At 37.7% G+C, this 19,857-nt stretch overlaps 2 protein-coding genes across 3 annotated transcripts; one reads left to right on the top strand and one right to left on the bottom strand.

The window, feature by feature from the left end:
• The first annotated feature begins 2,850 nt into the window (after positions 1-2,850).
• On the top strand, positions 2,851-7,281 carry LOC21405454 (nuclear envelope-associated protein 2). The gene is made up of 6 exons (XM_010096593.2): positions 2,851-2,990; positions 3,713-4,051; positions 4,228-4,335; positions 6,075-6,536; positions 6,635-6,736; positions 6,898-7,281. Exons 2-6 carry the CDS (start codon positions 3,854-3,856, stop codon positions 7,063-7,065), a joined length of 1,038 nt encoding a protein of 345 aa, XP_010094895.1. The 5' UTR covers positions 2,851-2,990; positions 3,713-3,853; the 3' UTR covers positions 7,066-7,281.
• A 1,961-nt stretch (positions 7,282-9,242) lies between these two features.
• LOC21405453 (glucan endo-1,3-beta-glucosidase 3) lies at positions 9,243-12,142 on the bottom strand. Of its 2 annotated transcripts, none has more exons than XM_024164635.1 (4): positions 11,945-12,142; positions 10,478-11,770; positions 9,891-10,074; positions 9,243-9,794 (listed from the first exon to the last, which is right to left on the bottom strand). In XM_024164635.1, the coding sequence occupies exons 1-4, from the start codon at positions 12,012-12,014 to the stop codon at positions 9,617-9,619; spliced, it is 1,725 nt and encodes a 574-aa protein (XP_024020403.1). In that variant the 5' UTR covers positions 12,015-12,142; the 3' UTR covers positions 9,243-9,616. The 2 variants fall into 2 exon arrangements, with proteins under 2 accessions (XP_024020403.1, XP_024020404.1); XM_024164636.1 differs by having other exon boundaries at positions 9,716-9,794; positions 9,886-10,074.
• Between the last annotated feature and the right edge of the window lie 7,715 nt (positions 12,143-19,857).

Below are 19,857 nucleotides of genomic sequence, written 5' to 3'. Positions count from 1 at the left end.
AACCAATACATCTCCACATTGAGATCTTTTTCTCTTTTTCCTTCCTGATGTTAATGGTGTTGAAGTTGTTTGTTTGCTAGGACCACCAATACTTGAAGAAGAAGAAGAAGACGAAGAATATAATCCACCAAAGAATTCATAGCTAAATCGTTTTCTAGGTTTATGTAATATATATATATATATATATATATATATTCATAGCTAAATCGTTTTATGGGTTTATGTAATATATATATTATATATATGTAATATATGTATATGTGTGATTCCCAAAAAAGATCCCCAGAAATGTAATATATGTTTGCTGAGTTCAACCCCAGAAGCGCGGACGACATCTTCTCTGAGTTTTTTGAGTTTTTGAGCCCCTTCGAAGGAGGAGGCACGAGGGGTTCTTCAAGATTCTTAAGTGGGATTTTCGGAGACGACATTTTCGACATTTTCGGGTTTTCTCAAGTTCAGATAAAAAAAATTGACACAAATCGTGAAAGAAAAATTTTTCATAAAAAAAGGAGAAAAAAAGAATCATACTCTAGTGGTGGTGGCAGAGGAAAGTCCGGCAACGGCGTGGTGGATCGGAAGGCGGCGGCGGCGGCCTCGACGGGAGAGCGGGGGTGGGGTAAGAGCGGTGCTGGGTTTGGACGAGAGAGAGATGGGTGAAATGTGTCTGGTAAGAGATGGGTGAGAGAAATGTTAAGGCAGATGTATAATTTTTTCACATAAATATTACTTTCCTGGGAAAGTAAATAACACCCTATTGGGTGGGTTTAGGATTACTCCAAAATGTGGTAATGTGAAACCCATGGATTTCACTTTCGTGGGTTTAAAAAAAATCTAATAATTGTACTAAACATGAGAATCTAAAAGATTCATATTCCCACTCTTGAGATTATCCCATACCAAACGCCCCTTTAGAGTAGTTATTATTTTTTTAAGAGAAATGAGACAAATACTTTTAAAGTGCATGAGTTTAAATTTTTATATTTTAGTTTTGATTTATATTATTTTTAATTAAATAATTATATTAGTCAAAACAGTATTAATTAAGAGTAAGAGTGAAAATTCAGACTCATTGTAATCTAAAGACATTAATTTTTTTTTAAGAGGTGGTATGGTCAGTCACAAGTCAACCAAACACAAATATGTATAGTGGAAATATCAAGATCAATATAACAAAATATTCACTATAAAAAAATAAAACAATAAACCCGTTGGTTTTCTTTTGAAAAATAACTCGCTGGATTAATTGAAGAACATAAAATTTGTTTACGTATTTTCTCTGATTGGTGTGCACATAATTCCGCATGAGAGAAAATCGAACCCCATAACACATAATTTTTTTGTTCTTTCAAAATACCTTCAAGCCTTGTATGTTCTTCTCATTGTTATAGTAACAAAATTGCTATTGATGTTCGCCTTTTAATTTATCTAAAAACTTTTAGATTTAACATTTTTAAGTTACATTGTGACAAAAACACACACAAAATTAAATAAAACAAAATATGAAAATCACAATCATAACAACATTTATGTGGAAATCTCATTACAACGACATATCGAGATCGAATTGTACATATCAATCCCACTTATATTATGTATTCTTATTAATAAGAGGTCACATGTTATAATGTATGTTATTTTTGTTAAGTTGTCTTTCTTTCTTAATCGATATCAAATATTTAAAAAATCATCATGTTAGTTAACAGTAAAAGTTATATCTACTCTAAAAAAGTAAGAAATATTTTCAGTCCGATTGCCGTATCAGCCTAATAAATGCAATAATTTTTATTCAGCTACGTATTATTATTTGTGTGTTCATGTAACACTTGTATTGTTAAGTGTAACACCTAATAAAATGTAATATACCACCATGTTATATGTAGCTTGCTTCCGTGTTATCATGTTACACTACAAAATTACAAATTTGTATGAAAAATATTACACCTATCGTACAGTACAACCGTCGAACTTAAGACCCTACCTAAAAGATAACAACTTATTTGTTGAGAAAATATAAGATAATAACTATTTTTCATTCTAAAGAAAAAATAACAACAAACTTACTATATATTTCATAGTATTAAAAAGTTGATAAAATAATTGGTACACGTAACCTAAACATTACTCAAGTCAAAACATGTATTTATTTTAACAATTCACCACTAAAATAACTAGATGTGACAGAAAATTAAGGGTGAATTAGAGGAATAACAATTATCTAGTTATGACAGAAAATTATGGGTGAATTAGAGGAATAACAATCATGTGAAAAGATTCGAATGTATGAATTATGATTCAATTTCACCCATTTATATTAGAGTTTAAAAATGGACAGTATACCTAATTTACACCACAAAATTAGGAGTTAATTAGAGCCCAGGAGAAGGCCAACTTCAAGATGGGGCTAGGCTAACCCAAAGATTCACAAAGGGGAACGATCCAACGGTCTAGCAACAACCACGTGGCAAAACAATTGGAAGAAGCCAAAAAATTTGGATTTGCCGCGCTGGGGGTCAAACTTGAAACTCAAAACTCAAACCGGGAGAGAGAATCCAACCGATAGCTTCGGAATTCGTCACAAATTACTTAACACGAGGCTCGGACGACTCCGAACCTAAATTCCGAACCAAAAACCAAATATTATTACAACACTGTCGCTCAAACCCAGCCACTATCACACAATAAGGACAAAATATTTATTCATTTCAAATAAAATAAAAAGTTCCGAGATTTACGTGTTTTGTTCGGGTTGATCTATCTGGCTTCCACTCTCAGCCCTCCGATGGCATCCGTCGTTGAATCCTCACCGTCCGTGTGGTGGTAGATTAGCATCTCTTCTTTGTGCTGTTTGAGTTTCAATGGGAAAACAAAAAAGAGAGTTCTAATTTTAATTCTGAGTGGTTTTTTGTCGCACGTTGGAAAACAGAGGAGCTTGCCAAGTGGGTTTTTTGCTCTCAAGCTTTGAACTCAAACTGGGTTTTCTCCAGAATCTGGTATTGTGGTCTACTTCTTTTTATGCTGATGTTTAAGGACGAGAACGGCAATATCTTTTTTTTTTTTTTTTTGGAAAAATCATTGTTTGTTTTGCTCAAATCAATATAATTTTTTGGATTTATGAGATCTATTTGTTTAGACCCATTTGAACGATCTGCATGTAAAGATTGTCCTTTTTTGTTGTTATTACTGAATTACTTTTGTTATGGGGGGATTTTAATATGTCGGTCAATTTTCATGAGAGAGAGAACAAAGTGGTAGATTTTGTTTTACCAACTTAAAAGATTGGGATTTTTAGCTCATGCAAGAACCATTTGGTGGTTCCTTTATTTTTTTTATTTTGGAATTAATTATATGTTAGTTGAGTGTGACAGACCAGAGCAGACCCCCTTTGCCTTGCTTTCTCTCTCTAGTATTATCTTCCTCTCTCTAGTATTATCTTCCTCTCTCTTTCTCTCTCTTCATTATAGATTGGGTTGAAGTGGAGAGGTCGGCTATTATGTAGCTACAAAAAAAAAAAAAAAAAATCAACTGAATTTTTCTTGGACTAGATTTTCCCGAGAAAATTGTTTTCCTTTTCATTGAGGGAATTTATATTTGGAGTTACAAACTGTCAACCCTTTACATTATTTTAGAAGTTACCGTTTTCTTTATTGTAAATTTTCTTAGAGGTAGACCATTCATATTTAATGCACATCTACCATTCTGTCTCACATGCAAGATATGAAGATCATAGCTTTTTCTGCAAAGGACCTTAGACCACCATTTCTTGGCCTTTAGAGCTTTGATTCAGTACAAAAAGATACCGGAGCGTCAACAATAAAATTCAGCTCCACCGTTGGATCAATCACTTTAGTTTCTGATGTCAAACTTTGAGAGATCATCAGCATCATCATCATCAACATCAGTGTGTGAGATAGATCCCTTGCTGAAGGATTTGAATGAGAAGAAGCAGAGTTTTCGGCGAAACGTGGTGTCGTTAGCGGCCGAGCTGAAGGAGGTTCGGAGCCGCTTGGCATCTCAGGAGCAGTCTTTTGCTAAAGAAACCCTAACAAGACAGGTTTTTCAATTTATTTGTGTTTTGTGTATATAAGTTTTGGACTTTGATTTGATGAGGTCAATTATTTGTTTTCTATCATTTTGGGATTTTCCCTTTATGGGGTCTTGAAAAGCTGTTCATTGGAACTCACTTTTTTATTTATTTTTTATTTATTTTTATAAATTAAATCTTAACAGGAGGCAGAAACAAAGGCTAAAACAATGGAAGATGAGATGGGAAGATTGCAGAAAAGATTGGAAGAGAGAAATGAGCAGCTTCAGGCCTCAACATCTACAACTGCGAAGGTCCCTCATGATATATATATATATATATATTTGCTTTAAATTTTGAGATTTTTATGCTTAAGTATTTAATTATATGTGTTTGCTTTTTGGGTTGTGTAGTGAGTGTTAGATCCTTTTGAACTTAACTCATGATTCAATAATTATGGTTGATTTCTTTTTTTGTTTTTTTTTTGTTTTTCCCACCTTGCTGTTTTGAAGTTGTCAAATAGGCCTCATATCTCATGCACATCCTTGAGGATGCTTGCTTTTTGGCTTTTCCTCCTTTCTTTTGTGTGGAACCCATCGGGGAAAAGATGACCAAGAAATTACGACAATATACTATTGTTTTCTTTTATTCTTTTTTTTTTTCCTCATCTTTTTATAGCTGGAACAATTGAAGTAATTTTTTTGTCTTTTGTGCATGTTATAATTGATAGCCGTATATTCTTGCATTTTAAGTTTTGCATATAAGACGTAATTGGTTACTTATTTGTTACTTTCAATTCCAATTTCTGTAAGTTTGTTTCTGTTGTGAATTTTGATTATTGCACTTGCAATCTTTTCTTGGGAAACGGGTATTACAGTCAGATTTCTAGGTGAACGATAGCAATAGTAATAACCAAGTGGTTATTATTAAATGGGTTTTAAGTTGTTAATTTTACAAAGTTTTGATGGCTGTCACGTTATTTGATTTCCCATCATTATGTGAATCTTTTCCTTAGCAGGAAACATCACTTTTTCCCCCCTTTATATGAGTGGAAAGCATTGTCATCAAATAATTTCTATTTCAGTGTATAGATTCGGCACCTGGGGCAATGAAATTATTTTCTTAAAGTAGAAGTTTCATTTCTCTTTGGCTTTCAAAGTTTAGTGATAGAATAATTATACATAAAGGACTCCAAAAAAGAAAAAAAAAAAAGAACAAATAGGTACATTCGAGAAGTGATGGATAAGCATCTTGATATTTGTGGAAGCTGATTGAGTGAATAACCAAGAAAATGTGGAGATTCTTCAATAAAGAAAAAAAAAACAATAACAGTAACAGATTAAATAAGAATGTGGACATTCCAAAGTAAGTTTTTGGCTTTTGAAGTTGGTTTTCCATAACTTAGAGACAAAAGGCAGATCTCTAATTTATTGGAATGCTGCGCAAATAAATTTTCTTAAGTTGGAATCTGGGTCAGAGACTACTTAATTGAATGACATGGGAGAGAGTTTTGTCAATGTGAATGATGCACATATAAATTCATATACTTATGCTTGATCGAATATTATTTATTTGCATAATGTTGGACAAACAATTGGTTACTGCGATTCTATTTGTACTATTTCTGATGAAAAAAATAATCAACTTCATATTAGTTAGTTTTTTTTTTTTTTGCTTCAAATTTTTCCAAACAAGGCTGTTTTATTGAATCAAAACGTTGTCTAACTTTTGAATTTTCTTGTTGCTAACTATTAATGGTATTTTATGCTGCAAGCAAATGCGTAGTTTGATGTTGCCCATGTTGTTGACTCCGTGATCCAATCCCGTATCTATACGGGAAAATAGGTTGATCTAGTTATAATCATAATCGAGGACTTTATATGCATAATTCTGCTGTACGTTTTGATCATGTTAGGACAAATTTTTTGGCATAAGCTTATGTTAGGATAATATTAGGGCAGTTCATTGTATATGGCTATATGCTAGTTCTAACTGTGCTTTCTGTTAGTTTGTGATGTTCATAAAACTGATTGTAGCTTTATACATGACCCAGTCTCTGAAGGAGTTGGACGCTGTCAGATTGCAGCTTGCATCCACTCAAGCAACTGCAGATGCTAGTGCTGCCTCGGCTCAATCAGCACAACTTCAGTGTTTGGCGCTTCTGAAGGAGTTAGATGAGAAGAACTTCTCATTAAAAGAGCACGAGGAACGTGTAACCAGGCTAGGAGAGCAGCTAGATAATCTGCAAAAGGACCTTCAGGCCCGGGAATCTTCCCAAAAGCAGCTGAAAGACGAAGTTATGAGAATCGAACACGACATAATGCAGGCTATTTCCAAAACCGCGGCAAACAAGGATTGTGAACTGAGGAAGATACTAGATGAGGTCTCTCCGAAGAACATCGAGAAGATGAACAGGCTTTTAGTTGTTAAGGACGAAGAAATAGGGAAATTGCGAGATGAAATCAGGGTTATGTCTGCTCACTGGAAGATGAAAACCAAAGAATTGGAATCTCAGGTACATTCATCTCATCTTGTCTTCTGCTTTTGCAGTTTAAACTTAAGGTTCTCTTATCAACCATTTAGTAACTGTCACCAATGTCTTCCCACGAGTAGTTAGAGAAGCAGCGGCGAGCAGATCAGGAACTGAAAAAGAGGGTGTTGAAGTTGGAATTCTGTCTTCAGGAAGCTCGATCGCAAACTCGTAAACTCCAAAGGGTAAAAATAAATTTCTCTCCTTTTTCGGCACAGTCTTCCCCCTTTTGCATGCAAGCTTTTTGAACTTGCGATTTGAAATTCTTTCGAGAGAATTTCGGGTTGACTTTGTTCTTTAACATCCTTATTTCGTAGTTTTTATTCTGTTTGCGTCATTGTAACAGATGGGAGAACGAAGGGACAAAGCTTTGAAAGAACTGAGAGAACAGTTGGCAGCAAAACAACAAGGTGAAACTGTGAGTAGTGTGAAACAGAATTTCTGGGAAACTTCTGGTTTCAAAATCGTGGTTTCCATGTCAATGTTGGTATTGGTGGTGTTCTCCAAGCGATAAATCCCGAACTTAACTAGCGTATTTGTGTATAAAACCGGCTTAAATCTGTAGGTGTTTAGGAGTATAGGAGTAGTTTAAGAAAGGGTTTTTTTTTTTTTTTTTTTTCCCTTGCTTGAAGTTTAAGAAGGTCATTTTGCTTGTAGACAATTCACATTGTAGAGTTTTTAGTTCTTCATATCTTGTGTAGAATTAGACAACAGTATTTATTTTCTTAAATGGTGAAAGCAACACTTCTAGTACATACCGAAAATGCAAAATATATAGATTCTCATAATGGCATTTTGGCTAACATATTTAGGTTTTTACTCTTACTGTATTTGCTTGTCAGTTTATCCCAAATCATTATCAAAGTCATAATGTTTTGGTAGAACTAATTAGTTTTAAATTGAATAATTTTGCTGTGACGAATTGGCATCCAATACATGGTGTGAAGATGCTAAATTAGGTGGCTCCCATAATTGTTAGGAGAAGATTTCTCCACAACCATCGGTTTCTATCAGTAAACTTGCCGACATTGTTTCTTATACGACTCTACTTCCCTTCCCCACATGCAACATAATCTTTTTTTTTTTTTTTTTTTTTTTTGACTAAAGTAATGTTTATTTCTTTGGTTGTTGATTAAAATATTCAAAACCTAACATTTTCTTCAACGACTACATGTCCTACTCATGGACGTGGACGATTAATATCTTCCTAGGTACATTTTTCTTTATTATTATTTTGGTGGACGGCCTGTTGAAGTTCGAGAAACGTTTATTTTCAAATGCCCTTCATGTCCTATTTGGGGAAATCTCACTATTAGTAGGTATTTTTGTTTTAACATTGAATTAATTTCTCAACTTGTCTCACCTATAAATATGAACGATTTTACATAACGCGTTGTTATATTTAATCTAAAATTAGATAGTGGCGATGTTACAAACTCATTAAATAGAACACATCCTTACAAAATTGACTTGCAAGGGGAGATAACTCCATTATAAACTCACTATTTATCTTATAATCATTTCATGTGAGACTTTTTAGCATCTAACACGCGATCAAAAGCCCTATAAGGCCCTTACAATAAGCCTCTATAAAATCCCTCACACGTAGGGGTGTTTATAAAATCCAATCATTTGATCAAACCGACTGATCTAATCCACTAATTAATGAATAATTGACCTTAATTTAATTGGATTGGATGTTAATTTTACTTTCAAAACACCTGATCAAATCCTTATATATTACATAAAAAAAATAAAAATAGATTATGTTTTCTTTCTATTATGGATCATCATAAAAAAGAGTAGTAGGCGTGCACATTTGAATTTTTAGATTGTGTTCTCTTTCTTTGTTGTTTCTTTATAGTTTGGAATAAAACTTCTGTTTCTTTATAGTTGTTTGTCCAATGTTTAATCAACTTTTAAGTTTGTAATTTGGAGTATATGCTTTTTTTTTTGGATTTTTGAATGTTGATTCTTTTTTTTTTTTTTTGAACTATAGTATTTACAGTATGTTAAAAAGATCTAACAAATAGGTTGAATAGGAAAATAAAAATTAACAATTGTACAAAAAGCTCAAGTCTAAAAACGATTGGTCTATTCCAACCCAAACCAACCTCAATCGAATTAGATTGAATTGGATGATACACTAGTAATTGGATTAGATGGAATTTCTGGAAACCAAAATTTGATTAGATTAGTTGTTATATGGCTAAAATAAGTTGAATTGGATTGGATGAACACCCCAGTGTTCTCATGTAGTACACAAGTAGAAATTGTCCAAGGCTCCAAGCAACAAAAACTTTAATAAAAACAAGATTAAACAGAAAACTAATATGATAGTGTGTAAAAGCATACCCAAGTCAACTATAAACCGATTTTAGAAATAGGTTTTACGTTTTTCAACAACATTGAAGTATTACAAACGGTGTTTTAGTGGCAATACGGTGTTTTAGTGGTGTCATAAGCAAATGATATAGGTCGGCAGTGGCCACTGGCCAAGCCTTGTGATTGAGCCGTTGCACAAACACAATGATGAAAAGCAAAGCTTAGCGACTCCATTTCATTGTCATATGATAATGCCTCTACTTTCTCCAACGATATGATTCTCTCTTGCAAATCATATGATTGGTTTACCTCTGGTTTACCTTGCTATCAGACGAGTAAAATTTTAGTCCTCCCTAAATAAAAATATTCTGTTCATAATGCAGATTCACTAAATTTCTAAATCAATTTGAATACTCAAATTAGTATGGAGAATTACAAAGAACTACAATACCCCAAAGTTTCTAAAATATATACAGGATCACTCTTCTCTCTACCAACAATAAACCTCATTTCTTGAACATACTTTTTCCATAGCCGATGAAGATTAACTAGCTTTATATCCCATCAAGCTCAATAGTGGCCAATAACAATTGTTTAGTAGGGCATAGATAGCATTCCTAGCCTTGTGAGACTTGGCTCCTGGACCCTTCTGTACACGGCTTAAATGACTGTTAACATTTGGTCTCAAAAAGAGGAAATGGGATCTGACCGTTGCTTTATATTGAGATCTTATCACCACTCTACATGTGAAGAGTAGTTTTCCTGGTAACTAAGGATATTACCAGAAAAATGAAGCCAATAAAGGGCCTCAAACCAGCTGCTTTGGAAGTGGATGAGTTAGTAAAACCAGGAGGGCTTTCTAACCCGAAATCAGGGGTTGTTCCTGTGCTGGTGTTCAGCACAGTAGGTGTACCGGAGCTGCAAAAAGTAGATAAGAGGAAAAAGGGTTATTTCTCCATCATGCAAAGCAACATTGTAAGGGATGAGCTTGAGATGTCAAGAATATAACTCTACCCTGATACCGCTCCCCATGCTGGTGCCGCCGGGTTTGTTACTGTTGGAGTTGATGGAGTTGGAATGGATGCAGTCGGAGTGGATGGTGTTGGGGTTACAGGTGTAGGTGTTACAGGTGTTGTTGACGACGGGGAAACCGTTGTTGATGATGATGAAGATGTTTGGTAGATGCAGGAACCGGTGCCTGTTTGAGAAATTAGAAGGTGGCATGTAAGATTTTTGTGATTTGATAAGCAAGAAAATCCTGATGATGAATGTTTATGATCTACTATACTCCTCCATATTTGTATACTATTAATTTGATGCATAATCCAATGTTAAAAGCTCTCACTAAGTGTCCCTACCGTTGAAGCACCTAAGATTTTAATTCCATAAACCGTGTCATAGACACTTTCGAAGCTTCAACATCTAACAAAAGAAAGCTTCGGTGGTAGGCCATCCACTAATATTTATTTTTAGACACCACATCATATCATAATCAAACAATATTCAAACACGATTTGTGAGTTATTATCGGATATGCTTTAGTACCCTACCACATATTTTTGAAGACAAAGGAAAATAATCAGTTAAATGTCTGGTCTTACTTGGATTGGCATTAACTAATGTAGCAGTCCCTCCAAAGTCACAGCTCGTTGGCAGAGGATTCTTCTGATAATAGCTATTGAAAGCATAAGAGGCATGATTCTGCAAATTATTGGGATTATAACAGCTCCCACCCTGTTGAATCTGAGAACAATCAGCCCCTCCACCACAAGCATAGTCCAAAGCAGCCTGAATTGCCGTCTCAGGAGCTCCACTCTTGGCAACACACCAGCTTTGGCCCGGAATGTTGTTACTTGCAGGAGGGGCACCAGGGTTTGTTGTGACTGGTGCTGTGGTGGGAACATTCCCTGATGGGGTCGGATTGACTGGATTGGTTACGGGCTGCGCCCCAGGAACCGTGATGGGCGTAGTGACAGGATTGGTGACAGGTGGGGTGGTCAAGGGAAGTGTCACCACCGGTGTGTCAGGGTTGGCAGGGCCTATTGTCACTGGGTTTGGCGAGGGATTAACTGTAACAATTGTTGGTGTTGTTGGGGTGTTGGTGATGGGAGTTATAGGGAAGACTGTTGTGTCATGTTGAGTTGTTTTGGTAAGAAGCTGTCTCTGGGAAGTAGAAGTTGGTACTTCTACATACACGGCAACCATATTTGTTGTGATACGAGTGTTGTTTTGTAAAGCTTTGGAGACCTTGTCACTAAATTCCGATACTTCTTTCGGGCTCGGAATGGACGGGCTTTTGATTGTCAAGACCATGGGAACATCATTACAAGGAATTATAGAAATGGCAAAGTTGGCCTTCTGGATTACAGACTGAACAAACCTATCACCACCCATGTTGACAACTTCCTCAACAATGATATATGATTTCACTTCCTTGATATAGCTAAAAATCCTACACAAGTGTCTTTCATGAATTTCACTCAAATTCTTGAAAAACGACAAAGGGAATGCCACAGAGACCTTAACTTGGTTATCAAGACGAAAACTAGAAAGAAGTGATTGTACAGACTTCAAAGTGGATAAAAGCCTAGCCAGGTCATTATGCCTACTTGGGTTTTTGCCAATACATGCTACAATGCTTTTGATGTTCACATGAGGAAGAAAAGAAATTACATGGGTTTTAAGCCAAGTGACACCAGAAGATTTTGATTTGGTCAGAGTCTGAAGCTGGCTTTGATTAACGTAAAGATCAACAAACACACCAGTATTGAATAAAGAAGTTAGAACCTTGTGATCTGAGACAAAAACCCGAATCTGAGCTGGAGAAACATTGATATCTTTATGAAGTGATATGGTGCTTCCTTTTGCATGATAGGAAAAACCCGCTAGAGTTCCTGAGTAGATTGTGAAATAAACAATACAAAGTCATTATTTTTAACTGCAAAAATTTGAGTTTTATACAACTAGAATGGATGAAATTTATGGTTGTACTAAAAGAAAGCAGAAAAAATACAAATGGGGTAGTCAAAAAAGTGTTTTTTTTTCAGTAGTAGTGAGCAGTTACTTACCAGAAGAGCAGCAAATGAAGAGAGAGAGGAAGAGAGAGAGGAAGAGCCTGTTGGAAGCTCTTGTGGCCATTTTCTGGGATTTTGGAAGAGACCCAGATGAAGATTTAGTGTGATGGATTCATGTAATGTTTGAGCTCTGAATAAAAAGAAAAAATCTCTTGGATGGGTATAAAAGCCGCTGGAGAGAGACGAAAAAGTATTGAAGATAAAAAAGCTAAAGAAGATTTACAAAAATGAAAAAAAAAAAAGAAAAAGAAAAAAAGAAAAGGATATTGCTTTGTCATGAAGGACGGGGCTGTAAGCCTTGTGTCTACAAAACAGTGGAGAGAAGAATAGAAAGAATCAGACCTGCTTTTGGGCTTCTTCCCCTTTCCCAAAGAAAATATAAACACAAGATATAAAGTAGCCATTACAAGTGGCATAACATATTCGATTGGCTAAAAAAATAAAAGTGGCATGACATATTCATATCAGAAAAGTAGCATAACATATGCACATGCATGTAAAAGACTAGTTTATACAAGTATGAATGTATGATGTATTCAATCTTTTCCTTTTTTTTTAATTTTTATAAAATTTATTCTAGGGAATGTTGTTTTGCCCTATTATTAGTGCCAGTATTTTTAATCATTCAATTAAATTTCAACGGTAAATATCGTTAAAATATAATCAAATTATTAAAAGAAACTATTCTATTGGTACGATAAAATAGCGTATTCTACTATAAAAGTGTTTAAAAAAATTGAGATTAATGTTTATATTCAGTCTTCCCTATTGGGAAAAAAAAAAGGAATTAAAGGTTCCAACTTTTGAGTTAGTGGAACAGTTTGACGGGTTTTAAGGATTCATTATATTGATATTAACATCTGCTACTTGATGTTATAATATATATTACACGAATATAATTTGGTCTTTTTGTTTTTTTTTTTTTTTTTTTTTTTTTTTTTTTTTTTTTTCTCTTTGCTGATGAAAACTTTGGTCTCCTCGTGATACATTATTTGGTTCCCAATGGTGGCTTTTGAATCAGATGGGCATTTCTTCGTTTTTGCTGATTAATTTGATGGAATTTCTTCTTAATCCCACTTGTTGAGTCTATTTGCTACATTGCTGACTGGCTCCACTAAGCTTAAATCCTATCTAACACACTTAAGATATGTAAAATAATCAACAAATTTGTATAGATTAAATTACCAAGCTTTTGGATCAGATTAATCCAGAAAAAAAGGAATGATTGGCACTAGAATTTGTTGGACTCGTAAAAAAGACATGAAATTGATTGGATGGTGTCACGCCCCCCAAACGGGGTGGGTGACGTGGAGCTCGATTATGGGTTAATAAAGCAGATTCTCAGACGAGCCCCACTCAACTGCATTAAAATATAAATAAATTACAGAATTTCGGAGCCTCTAACACACATGGCTCCACGCCAAAGGACATACAGCATCGTACATACATGCGCATGTAAATAATCATTACAACAGACATCAACCACAGTCTACTTAATCAAAATATTACATAAGTTTGCAGAATTTCTCAAATTCCTTACATTTGTCCAAGAGGATGTCCACGATCCTCACTTGATTCCAACAGCAGCACAACTCAGCTTCTCCGTAGCAATTATCCAACTACTGTGCACCGCTCCTAGAATCTCCTGTGAGGGGTTTAATACATTTAAAACATAAAACGTGAGCGAAAGGCCCAATAGGATGTTATTTACAAAGACGTAAAGTAAATAAATAGATAAAGTGCCGCTCCTAGAATCTCCTGGGAGGGGTTTAATACATTTAAAACATAAAACGTGAGCGAAAGGCCCAGTAGGATGTTATTTACAAAGACGTAAAGTAAATAAATAGATAAAGTGCAAGTAAATAAATAAATGGAGACGTAAATAAATAGACATTCAGTTCCAACAGACAGCCGGAACCTCACATCCCTTTTCTCAAAGGAAATAAATGTAAAATCTCCATATTACAGGCTTCAGCAAGTAATTAGTACAAATTACTTACCTAACCAAGTGCCTCGCCTACCCGGACCGAGTTTCGGGTTTTGCCCCGAGGATGCCCTCTCCGCATCATATCTAGGCTTACAGCAATAGACTCTATTACCAATTCACAAGATCTCTTTGCTTAAGAAATCATTCATTAACTTTTCTGAAATCGTGTTTATGACCCCACGAACTACTCAAGCCGCGGGCCCCATGACTGGGCAAGCCATGAGGTTCCATGACTAAACAAGCCATGGTTTTCAAAGCTTTTTTCTTTCACAAGCCAATCCCTTTCTTTAAAACATTTTCAATGCCAAAATCCTTTTGAAAACAGGCTCATAAGGCAAAGGGATAGAAATCCTACCTCGCACTATCAAACCTGGGACTAGCGTTGCCTTTCCCGACTTCTGCTTCCTCAAGCCCCTTCAGTCTGAATCCTCAGCGATTACTAATGCAAGACAACGCTTTAGGATTAATTCTCATTCCTAAAGCAATCCAAATCTCAATTTCCAACCAAGATTTCCTATTAGTGTGCCCTAATCCATTTTCATGTTTCAAATTATCATTCGAAGGGTTTTCAATCTCAAAATAAGGATTAAAGATGCTAATCCATATGTCCCAAGTCCCCAAATGAAGCTAATTTGGGTTCTCCCCGTAAACAGGGGTCAAAACAGCAATTTCAGGCCAAACAGGGTCAAACCCCGTGTCAACCGGTCGACCGGTGACAGAGCAGTGCATTACCACCGGTCGACCGGTGGTGTGCACTCCAGTCGACCTGACAGGTCGACCGGTTAGGCCAATGCAATCCGGTCGACCGCACCGGTCGATCGGTTACCATGTGATTCGGTCGACCGCACAGGTCGACCGGTGGAATCAGCTGCGCGAGAGAAGCTCACGGAAATCAGTCCAAAAACCTGCAAATCCAGTCCCCAAATCGAGATATTTCAAAGGAAAACCACTAGATCTGGGTTCTAGGTCCTCAAACAAGTCCAAAGAACCCAAGATCTCCAATTTCTACTCGTTTTACTAAAAAACCATCAAAATCCAGTTTGAACCAAAAATAAGTTTTGAAATTCAAAAACTTAAGATTCAAGAGATGTTCTTTTAGTAATCTTACCTCGAATCCTTCTCTTGATGTTGAAAACTTCTTTAAATCTTTCCTTGGTTCAAGATCCGTTTGATTTGGGACAAAAATGAGAGAGAGAGAGAGAGAGAAAGAGAGAGAGAGAGAGAGATGCACGGGAGAGTGGGAGAGAGAGTGAGAGAGAGATGTACGGGAAGGAAAAAGGAAAAAGAGAAAAGAAAAGAAAAGGAAAAAGAAAAGAAAAGGACATGTGTACAATATTTTAAAAGAGCAGTCTAAAAATATGCCCATACACACTTCTGGGTTTAAATAAATTGCTGAGAATAATTTAATTACCTTGGAACTATTTAAACTCACACGTGTCAGAAACATTTATTAATTAAGACTCAATTAATAATCCAGATTAGGCACACTAATAATCTCAATTACCTTAATTAGTCTCAATTAATTCTTCAGGGTGTTACAGCTCCACCCCCCTTAGGCAATTTCGTTCCCAAAATTAAAGCCTACCTCAAAGTGTGAACATATGCGGATACTGCTCCTGCATCGTCGTTTCAAGCTCCCATGTCGCTTCCTCAACTCCATGGTGCTGCCATAATATTTTTACTAGAGGAATCTCACGATGACGCAGACTCTTTATCTTCCGGTCAAGAATCTGAACTGGTGCCTACTCGTACGACGCGTCATACTGTATCAGAACGTCAAACCACTGCATTACTGCTTCCGGCTCAGGTTGACATTTCCGAAGCATGGAGACATGAAACACGTCATGCACGTGAGATAATTCAGGCGGTAAAGCCAACTTATAAGCCACCACTCCGATTCGTTGCACGATCGGGAATGGTCCTACATACCTTGGTGCAAGTTTCCCTTTCACACCAAACCGAACAACTCCCTTGCATGGGGAAACCTTCAGCAAAACAAAGTCGCATTCCTAGAATTCTAAAGGCATACGCCTTCTGTCAACATAACTTTTCTGACGACTTTGAGCTGTCAACAGTCGTTCCCGAATCACATCTATCTTCTCATTATTCTCTTGAATGACTTCCGGTCCAGTGCTCAGTCGATCCTCTGGTTCCAACCAACACACAGGTGACCTACAAGGACGACCATATAGAGCTTCAAACGGTGCCATTCCAATACTGGCCTGATAGCTGTTGTTATAAGCAAACTCGGCTAGGTGCAGGTATTTTTTCCAGTTCCCACCAAATTCCAGAATACAAGCACGAAGCATATCCTCTAGAATTGGAATAACTCTTTCAGATTGCCCATCCGTCTGAGGATGAAATGTAGTGCTAAAATTCAAATCTGTTCCCATGGCTTCCTGGAAACTCATCCAATACCTTGCATTGAAGCGGGTATCACGATCAGACGTGATAGACAATGGCACTCCGTGTAGCCTCATGTTGTGCTCCAGGTACAATTCTGACAGAATCTTCGGAGAATACGTCGCACGAAAGGTATGAAGTGCGCGGACTTCGTCAACTTATCCACCACCACCCAGATGGTGTTGTGCTTCAGCTCGGTTCTCGGTAGCCCCATCAGAAAATCCATAGTGATGTGCTCCCATTTCCATCCAAGGACAGGAAGAGGTTGTAACTCTCCCGCTGGCTTCCGATGCTCAGCTTTAATCCGGAGGCAAGTCACACATTCTGAGACATACTCACGAACGTCCTTTTTCATACCTCTCCACCAATACTGTCTTTTCAGGTCCTGGTACATCTTTGTACTTCCCGGATGAATAGCATACCTCGATTTGTGTGCTTATTGCAGAATCGTCTTCTTTACCTCACCCGCCTTAGGAACATCAAGGCGGATGCGGAAATACAAGGCTCCATCCTCTCGGATTCTCCAATCCTTGAATTGTTCTCCATTCTGGATCCGAATCCAAATTCCTTGGAGGTGTGGATCCTGCCATTGATTCTGCTTAACCTGTTACACAATATCCGGTGTAGAGATCAGGTTATACACCATAACCTGGTTATGATCTTCGCAGAACTAAAGATCATACTCACTCACCACTTCAGTCCTTTTCCAATCCTCCAAAGCTGATAACGCCAGAGTCCCCGCCGTCTTCCTACTAAGGGCATCAGCCACCACATTAGCTTTTCCAGGATGATATTGCAGAGTGAAGTCGTAATCTTCCATATACTCCACCCATCTCCTTTGCCTGAGATTAAAGTCTTTTTGAGTAAACAAGTACTTCAGACTTTTATGGTCAGAAAAGACCTGAAATTTTGCTCCATAGAGATAACATCTCCATATCTTCAGAGCAAATATTATCGCTGCCAGCTCCAAATCATATGTGGGGTAATTCCGTTCATATGGTCTTAATTGGCGAGATGCATACGCTACCACACGTCCTTCTTGCATTAAGACACAGCCAAGCCCACTCCCCGAGGCGTCAGAATACACCTCATATGGTTCCTCACTATCAGGAATAGTCAAGACTGGTGCACTTGTCAGTCTGACCTTCAATTCCTGAAAAGCATTTTCACATTTGGCGTCCCACTAGAATTTGACTTCTTTCTTGGTCAACCGAGTCATCGGTGCAGCAATACTCGAGAAGTCTTTCACAAAACGCCGATAGTACCCTACAAGTCTGAGAAAACTGCGAATTTCTGCTACATTCTTCGGTCTTTCCCACTGTAACACAGTCTCAATCTTGGAAGGATCAACATAAATTACATGTCCAAGGAACTTCACTTATGTTAGCCAGAAGTCACATTTCTCCTTCTTCGCATACAACTGGTGTTCACGAAGAGTTTGAAGAACAATTCTCATGTGCTGCTCATGTTCTTCCCAAGTCTTCGAGTAAACCAGTATGTCGTCAATGAAGACGATCACGAACCGATCTAAGTACGGCCGAAAAACACGGTTCATCAGATCCATGAATGCAGCCGGGGCATTCGTCAACCTAAAAGGCATTACAAGAAATTCAAAGTGCCCATATCGAGTTCTGAAAGCAGTCTTCGAAATGTCTTCCTCCTTGATTTTCAATTAGTGGTACCCAGACCTCAAGTCAATCTTGGAGTAAAACTGTGATCCACTCAACTAATCGAATAACTCATCGATTCTCAGGAGTGGGTATTTGTTCTTCACAGTCACCCTGTTTAATTGACGGTAGTCAATACACAACCGAAGAAATCCGTCGCGCTTCTTCACAAATATCACCGGTGCAGCCCAAGGGGAAGTACTATTCCGGATATATCCCTTTTCTGCCAGCACCTCAAGCTGCGTTCTCAACTCTTTCATTTCCGCCGGAGCCATCCGGTAGGGAGGAATGAAAATAGGTGCCGTTCCCGGAACCAAATCAATACAGAATTCAATTTTCCGATCTGGTGGTAAACCAGGTAGCTCATCAGGAAATATATCTGTAAACTCATCCACTACAGGGACTCCTGCACTATCTCCAGTTATCTCGGGTTCACCTTCTAGAGCAAGAAGAGAAGAAAAACATGCCAAGTTCCTCCGTCCCCCAACGTTGTACTTCAACAGTCGTTCCCCCAGGACTGGGTTCATATCCACCTGATAAAAAATCACTGTTCCAGACTTAGTCATCAGAGTCACTCTCCTACGGTAACAATCAACAATTGCTCCGTATTCTGACAACCAATCCATTCCGAGTACCACGTCAAACAGGCTCATCGAAAGGATAATCAAATCTGCTCTCAATTGCTCACGGCCAATCATGATTTCACACGATTTACACACACTAAACACCTCCACACTTCCCAGTGGGGAGTTCAAAATCATCGGGACTTCTAAATTCTCAGATTTCAGTTTCAAAATCCGAACAAAAGAACTTGATATAAATGAGTGTGTGGCACCTGTGTCAAACAACACGTGAGCAAAAGAATGAGAGATTAGAATCATACCCTCAACCACCGCGTTGCTGGTTTGACTTCCAGAACTGCCTCCTGCCAGGGCATAAGCTTGTCCCTGTACTTTCCCTTTTCCTCTGTCACCAGCATTAGGCCGTTGGGTCGGAGGCATATACTGTGGTGGCCCTTCTGGACTGTAGGAAGCGTCACTTTAGGCTTGTTTAGCCGGTGGTCGATTAGGACAATTCCTCCTAATATGACCCACCTGCCCACAATGGTGACACCTGGGCCCGTATGGAGCACTTCTATCACTTCCTGACGAACTACTGCCACCGTTAACCACTCCCCCACCAGGCTGTCCCTGGTTGCGGTTCCTTCCACCACTCCGCTGTGGCCCGCCAGAAACAGATGGTCCCCCAGAAATTGAAACTCTTCCCGCTTGTTCTTTACTCTGGTGATAAGCTATGTTATCCTGCTCCACCCTAGTTGCAGCAACCACCAAATCTTAGAAATTCCGGATTCTCAAAGCCACCAATGGTCTCCTCACAGAGTTCTTGAGGCCATTCTCAAACTTAAGACATCTAAGGTGTTCAGATTCCACCAAAGATGGCGCGAACCGGGACATGTCATTAAACTTGGCCTCATACTCACTTACAAACATGTCACCTTGCAGTAGAGACATGAATTCCAACGCTTTTTCCTCCCTATAACTCTGAGGGAAGTACTGCTCATTGAACAATGTCTCAAATTACTCACAGGTTAGTCCTGTAACATCTATTCTTCTCTTAACCTGTTTCCACAAGGTATTTGCTAAACCCTCCATCTTGTATACCGTAAATTCCACCCAGTATTCATCTGAAACTCTCATAGTACTCAAATGCTTGACTATGGAGTCTAACCAGAACTCTGCCTCCTGGGGTCCACCTTCACTATTAAACGAGGGGATAGGCGCACGCCTAAATTTCTGAAAGTACCCTTGCTTCCTATCCCCAACCGGCCGCTCGTTTTGAGCTCTAGTGGC

The sequence above is a fragment of the Morus notabilis genome, unplaced genomic scaffold, assembly GCF_000414095.1.
Source record: "Morus notabilis unplaced genomic scaffold, ASM41409v2 Scaffold283, whole genome shotgun sequence".
Taxonomy (NCBI): Eukaryota; Viridiplantae; Streptophyta; class Magnoliopsida; order Rosales; family Moraceae; genus Morus; species Morus notabilis.
This window is presented reverse-complemented; position numbering and strand designations above follow the sequence as displayed.

What these genes read in the sequence shown, in the direction of transcription:
- LOC21405454 (XM_010096593.2), top strand. Translation starts at nt 3,854, where the DNA reads ATGTCAAACTTTGAGAGATCATCAGCATCATCATCATCAACATCAGTG. An exon ending in AAGAAACCCTAACAAGACAG is followed by an intron (nt 4,052 to 4,227) that starts GTTTTTCAATTT and finishes AAATCTTAACAG; the next exon opens with GAGGCAGAAACAAAGGCTAA. An exon ending in AAACTCGTAAACTCCAAAGG is followed by an intron (nt 6,737 to 6,897) that starts GTAAAAATAAAT and finishes TCATTGTAACAG; the next exon opens with ATGGGAGAACGAAGGGACAA.
- LOC21405453 (XM_024164635.1), bottom strand. Translation starts at nt 12,014, where the DNA reads ATGGCCACAAGAGCTTCCAACAGGCTCTTCCTCTCTCTCTTCCTCTCT. An exon ending in CTTCATTTGCTGCTCTTCTG is followed by an intron (nt 11,771 to 11,944) that starts GTAAGTAACTGC and finishes CAATCTACTCAG; the next exon opens with GAACTCTAGCGGGTTTTTCC. An exon ending in ATTAGTTAATGCCAATCCAA is followed by an intron (nt 10,075 to 10,477) that starts GTAAGACCAGAC and finishes TTTCTCAAACAG; the next exon opens with GCACCGGTTCCTGCATCTAC.